This window comes from Anser cygnoides, chromosome 1 (genome assembly GCF_040182565.1).
Source record: "Anser cygnoides isolate HZ-2024a breed goose chromosome 1, Taihu_goose_T2T_genome, whole genome shotgun sequence".
Classification (NCBI taxonomy): Eukaryota; Metazoa; Chordata; class Aves; order Anseriformes; family Anatidae; genus Anser; species Anser cygnoides.
The window spans coordinates 108,335,810-108,341,809 of NC_089873.1; the positions used below are offsets into that span (position 1 = coordinate 108,335,810).

Below are 6,000 nucleotides of genomic sequence, written 5' to 3' on the forward strand. Positions count from 1 at the left end.
AGTCTTAGCTTGGAGAAAAGGAGAACATAAAGCAAGTTTCCATTGCCATGCATATGTAGAACTGCATGTAGTATGTGTATCTTTCTATTTATAAATGTATACTTGCATTTATGTATAATATACCTTTATAAATACATAAGATTTGCAACAGTTACTTTCGTTAACTATATCCACTTTCAAGAAACTTGTACATGGATCAGTGAAATGTCTGAAAAAGAGCAAGCTGTAATATACTCAAATGTCTCAGTGCCACAATATGCAGATTACAATTTACTGTGAATCAAGGTCTAACTCAAAATAATTTTATTTTGCAACAAGCAAAATTATCAAAATTGTTACGCCCACTGGTTTAACCTAATTACAGAGTCTACATTCCACCTTATTTTCTGCCGTAAATGTAAGGTTTACAAATGATCCTGCTAGCCTCCTTTTCTTCCACCTCCTCACCCTAAGGCTGTCAAAGAAGTGTACAGGAGAGTTAGGCCATCATCATCATTATTATTAATATAGGGGAAAGAAAAACAACAACAACAAAAAAAGGATAAGATCTTATTTGATAGCCTGAAAATATAAGGACATGAAAAATAGGGTCAGAGAAGTGAACCAGAAGTGAAACAGCGAGAAGCTCAGTCAATTCACTCAGTTACCTGCAGTGACAAAGCAATCAGGCCAGTGCAGCTCCTGCAGCTCACTTCGGCAGCTGCTTACAGCCAGTTTAGGCTAGACAGCCCATGCACATCCTCAGGCTCTGGGAGGGCAGCCCAGCCTTGTCACTCCTGAACACCATCCTGCACAGCAATGTCTACCCCTGCACAAGTTCCAATGCTGAACCATGAGCAGCTACACCCATGACCAGCAAGGATGGTGTGAAAGCTGAATTTCACATGCACATTGTGATACTCCTGATGAAAGTCTTCCCCATTTAGACATAAATTGACCATCTATATAACCACCTTCCAGATATCTACCCTACATTTTAAGATCAAAAAGGCAGCTGTGCAATGGAGAAGATTAAAGCCAAACATTTTTTCAGCTGGAGAAGGTGTTGCTGCCATTGCACTAGCCCTCCTTACCCTACACGAGAGGTTTGAACATGATAGGATGATACTATAAGAGAGAAAACTAGGGAGTTGTAGGTGAGGGCAAAGACCTGCATTTGCACTTACGTTTTATATGTGTATTTTTCAGGAGTTCATGTCGTTCCTTAACTACTAAATACATTTTTATAATACATACCTTATATACCTTAAAAACTGTAAATTGTTGTGGAGCAAGCAATTTGGCAATGAATATCTTTGAATTTTTAAAACTCTGGCTGCTGTCTGAAGCACATTTCATTGACATAAAACTTGTCTGAATCATGCATCTTTTCACATTTATATGTCTGGATTACTTTAGCTCACTGAACTTAAGTAATTTTCTAACTTTGTCCCTAGCTTCAGGCGTACAAGCATGTATTAAGTTTCTACCATACACTTGTTTGGACTTTCAGTAAAAGAATATAGATATATTTGTCTCTAAACTTATTAGCAGTAGCAGTCAAATGGTTAGTGTCCACAAACATAAAATTCTCATGTAGATGTCCACTATTTGTATTTACACACACTGTCTTGAATGACAGTTTCAGTGAACAGCATAGAGACCAAAGCTATTTATCTTTGACATTCAATTGAATTTTCACTGATTCTTTTTTTTTTTTTATCCTTCTAATAATATTAATTTTCAAAAGGAACTTCTGCACCAGCTTTTTTTGTTAAGTTTTTTTTTTTTTTAATATTTGAGCGAAAATCTGTTTCACCTACGTAGGACAGTGCAAAGCAAATTAATTAATAAAAGTGAATATTTAACCCCCTCCATTGTGTCTTTTGTCTGGGATGTTTGCATAAACCAGAAGTTAGTATAATCTTTAAATAACTTCGAAGACTTGAATAAGCAGTAGCTTAAGAAGTCCATTTCTAGTGAAGTAATAACTAGATTATTTATTTGTATGATGACTGCATTGTGCTTGAAAGAAAACAAGTTGTCTACTTGTCCTACTGTTATTCACACCTTGCATGATGTGCTTTATATGCTTACAGATCTAAGCTTGAAAAGTGAAGCTTACGGCTTCTTCAATGGTCAAATATTGCTAGGCAGCATTTTAGAGGTCAAGGGATGTGACTGAACTTTCCACCAAGTTTACTGTTCTTGACCTTTCCTATGAAAATATTATTTTAGGAACACCAAGAAATTTTCTTTTTCTTTTGAAAATTACTAATAAATTTCAGGCTATGTGACAGAATACATAGCTCTGGGAAAAAAAAGGTCCAGAATGAGCAAAAAAGGATGAGCAAAGATTTCTTAAAAAAAAAAAAAAATCTTTCTATAAATCACATGATTTAAGTAAACTTATAAACTTCCTGCCAATCCCAGAGGAAAACCTGAAAGCCTATTCAAAAGAAAATTCTTCATAATTTTTACCCTATACACCTTAAACTGTTTGCAGCTTATATGTTTTCACTATCATCAACTTTACATATTACAATATCATGACTAGAGTTCATCAAATTCAAATTATATATATAATAAGTGTTGCTTTTATTATATGAGATTTCTTTTTTGTTTGTTTGTTTTATGGAAACACTGGTTGAAACACTGTAGACTCTCCTTCTGAAAGGTTTTGAATCAAAGTTTTTTCAGGTTTTGGTTTTTCACTTGCACACCAAAGCTTTATTCAGGAAGGGATTTTTCCACTCAGCACTACTTATAGCTAATATTCCAAAATTCATAAGTTTAGCATTTAGCAGACCAAAAGCCTTTCAGCACTTCCATACTTGTCAGTTCAGGTACATACTCCTGCAAATACAATCGTATTTCACATAGCAAACCAAAAAGTTCCCATAGACACTGCTGAACAAGGTAACTCCAGAATGGCAGGTAGTATAGCTACATCAGCACAGAGCTTGGATTCTAAGAGTTTATTTACAGCATTATAACATTCTTCTAGGAAATGAGCTCCATACTGTGCTACATGGTGACATGTATTACACACCTTTAATACTGCTGTTGTGGTTTAACCCGGCTGGCAGCTAAACACCACACAGCCGTTCGCTCACCCTCCCCCCTCCCTCTCTGGGATGGGGGAGAGAAACGGGAAAGTGAAGCCTGTGAGTTGAGATAAAGACAGTTTATTAAGACAGGAAAATAATAATAACAATAATAATAATAATAGTGATAATGGTAATAGTATTAACAATAATAATGTGTAAGAAAACAAGTGATGCACAATGCAATTGCTCACCACCCGCTGACCGATGCCCAGCCTATTCCCGAGCAGCCGGCCCCCCCACCCCGGCCAGCCACCCCTATATATTGTTTAGCATGACGTCAGATGGTATGGAATACCCCTTTGGCCAGTTTGGGTCAGCTGTCCTGGGTCTGTCCCCTCCCAGCTCCTGCTGCACCCCCAGCCTGCTCGCTGGCAGGACAGAGCAAGAAGCCGAAAAGTCCTTGGCCTGGTGTAAACACTGCTCTGCAACAATTAAAACATCAGCATGTTATCAGCGCTCTTCTCATCCTAATCCAAAACATAGCACCCTACCAGCTACTATGAGCTACTTAACTCTGTCCTAACTGGAACCAGGACAGATATCCACCCCTTATTCCATACCATTTATGTCATGCTCAGGTTACACTCTGTCCAATACATTCTAATTAATCACCATTTTCATCTATGATATATAGCAATCATGGTAGTGATGACATACATTATTATATAATAATTAACATACTACAATTCAACTCATGGGCTATTCTCACCCAGTATCAAATCCCCTTGAGGTACACACCGGACCTCCCCATTCTTTTGCATTACCCACCAAGTGCATCCAGGTCCCTGAGCAAAAGCAATTCCACGAATGGGTTTGCCTTTTCCTGAGGCAGGAGTAGCCCAGACTGTTTTACCCAGCATGTTTCTTACGTGCACTACAGGAACTTTATCCCCTTCTACAGTGCGTAACAGGTTTGATTGGGCAGGTCCAGCTCGGTTGGCAGATCCCCTGGTATTGACTAACCAGGTGGCCTTTGCCAAATGTGTATCCCAATTTTTGAATGTCCCAGCACCCATTGCTTTCAGTGTAGTCTTCAACAGTCCATTGTATCGTTCAACTTTTCCAGAGGCTGGTGCATGATAGGGGATGTGATACACCCACTCAATACCATGTTCTTTGGCCCAAGTGTCTATAAGGTTGTTTCGGAAATGAGTCCCGTTGTCTGACTCAATTCTCTCTGGGGTGCCATGTCGCAATAAGACTTGCTTTTCAAGGCCCAGGATAGTGTTCCGGGCGGTGGCATGGGGCACAGGATATGTTTCCAGCCATCCGGTGGTTGCTTCCACCATTGTAAGTACGTGGCGCTTGCCGTTGCGGGTTTGAGGGAGTGTGATGTAATCAATCTGCCAGGCCTCTCCATATTTATATTTCAGCCATCGTCCTCCATACCAAAGAGGTTTTGACCGTTTGGCTTGCTTGATTGCAGCACATGTTTCACAGTCATGAATAACCTGTGCTATAGTGTCCATGGTCAGGTCCACCCCTCGATCACGAGCCCATCTGTAGGTTGCATCTCTACCTTGATGGCCTGAGGTGTCATGGGCCCATCGGGCTATAAATAATTCACCTTTATGTTGCCAGTCCAGGTCCACCTGAGCCACTTCAATCTTAGCAGCCTGATCCACCTGCTGGTTGTTTTGGTGTTCTTCAGTAGCCCGATTCTTGGGCACATGAGCATCTACATGGCGTACCTTTACAACCAGGTTCTCTACCCGGGCAGCAATATCTTGCCACAATGCCGCAGCCCAGATGGGCTTGCCCCTGCGCTGCCAGTTGTTCTGCTTCCATTGCTGTAACCACCCCCACAGGGCATTTGCTACCATCCATGAATCAGTATAGAGATAGAGAACTGGCCACTTTTCTCGTTCAGCAATATCTAAAGCCAGCTGAATGGCTTTTACTTCTGCAAACTGACTCGATTCACCTTCTCCCTCAGCAGCTTCTGCAACTCGTCGTGTAGGACTCCATACAGCAGCTTTCCATCTCCGATGCTTTCCCACAATACGACAGGACCCATCAGTGAACAAGGCATATTTCTTCTCATTTTCCAGTAGCTTGTTGTACAGGGGGGCTTCTTCAGCACGAACCACCTCCTCCTCTGGTGATATCCCAAAGTATTTGCCTTCTGGCCAGTCCATAATCACCTCCAAGATTCCTGGGCGACTGGGGTTTCCTATTCGAGCCCGCTGAGTAATCAGTGCAACCCACTTGCTCCATGTAGCATCAGTTGCATGATGCGTAGAGGGGACCCTTCCTTTGAACATCCAGCCTAGTACCGGCAGTCGGGGTGCCAGGAGGAGCTGCGCTTCAGTACCGACCACTTCCGAAGCAGATCGAACTCCTTCATATGCTGCCAATATCTCCTTTTCAGTTGGAGTATAGCGGGCTTCAGATCCTCTGTATCCCCGACTCCAAAACCCCAGGGGTCGACCTCGAGTTTCCCCAGGTTCTTTCTGCCATAGGCTCCAGGTGGGACCATTCTCTCCGGCTGCGGTGTAGAGCACATTCTTTACATCTGGTCCTGTTCAGACTGGCCCGAGGGCTACTGCATGAACTATTTCCTGCTTAATTTGTTCAAAGGCTTGTCGTTGCTCAGGGCCCCATTCAAAAGCATTCTTCTTACGGGTTACTTGGTAGAGCGGGTTTACAATCAGACTGTAATTTGGAATATGCATTCTCCAAAACCCCACGACACCTAGGAAAGTTTGTGTTTCTTTTTTGCTAGTTGGTGGAGACATAGCTGTTATCTTGTTGATCACATCCATTGGGATTTGACGACGTCCATCTTGCCATTTAATTCCTAAAAACTGGATCTCTCGTGCAGGTCCTTTAACTTTATTCTGTTTTATGGCAAAACCGGCCTTCAGAAGGATTTGGACTATTTTCTTCCCTTTCTCGAAAACTTCTTCTG

General features: G+C 41.5%; 1 protein-coding gene across 6 annotated transcripts in view; it reads right to left on the minus strand.

Annotated features, from left to right (window-relative positions):
• LOC125179745 (uncharacterized) overlaps positions 1–5,353 on the minus strand; it is a 142,996-nt gene extending 137,643 nt beyond the window's left edge. For all 6 annotated transcript variants that reach the window (XM_066977627.1, XM_066977633.1, XM_066977626.1 and 3 more), the window contains exon 1: positions 3,281–5,353. In XM_066977627.1, the coding sequence (XP_066833728.1) occupies positions 3,782–5,353 (1,572 nt within the window). In that variant the 3' untranslated portion in view covers positions 3,281–3,781. The remainder of the gene's footprint in view (positions 1–3,280) is intronic.
• Between the last annotated feature and the right edge of the window lie 647 nt (positions 5,354–6,000).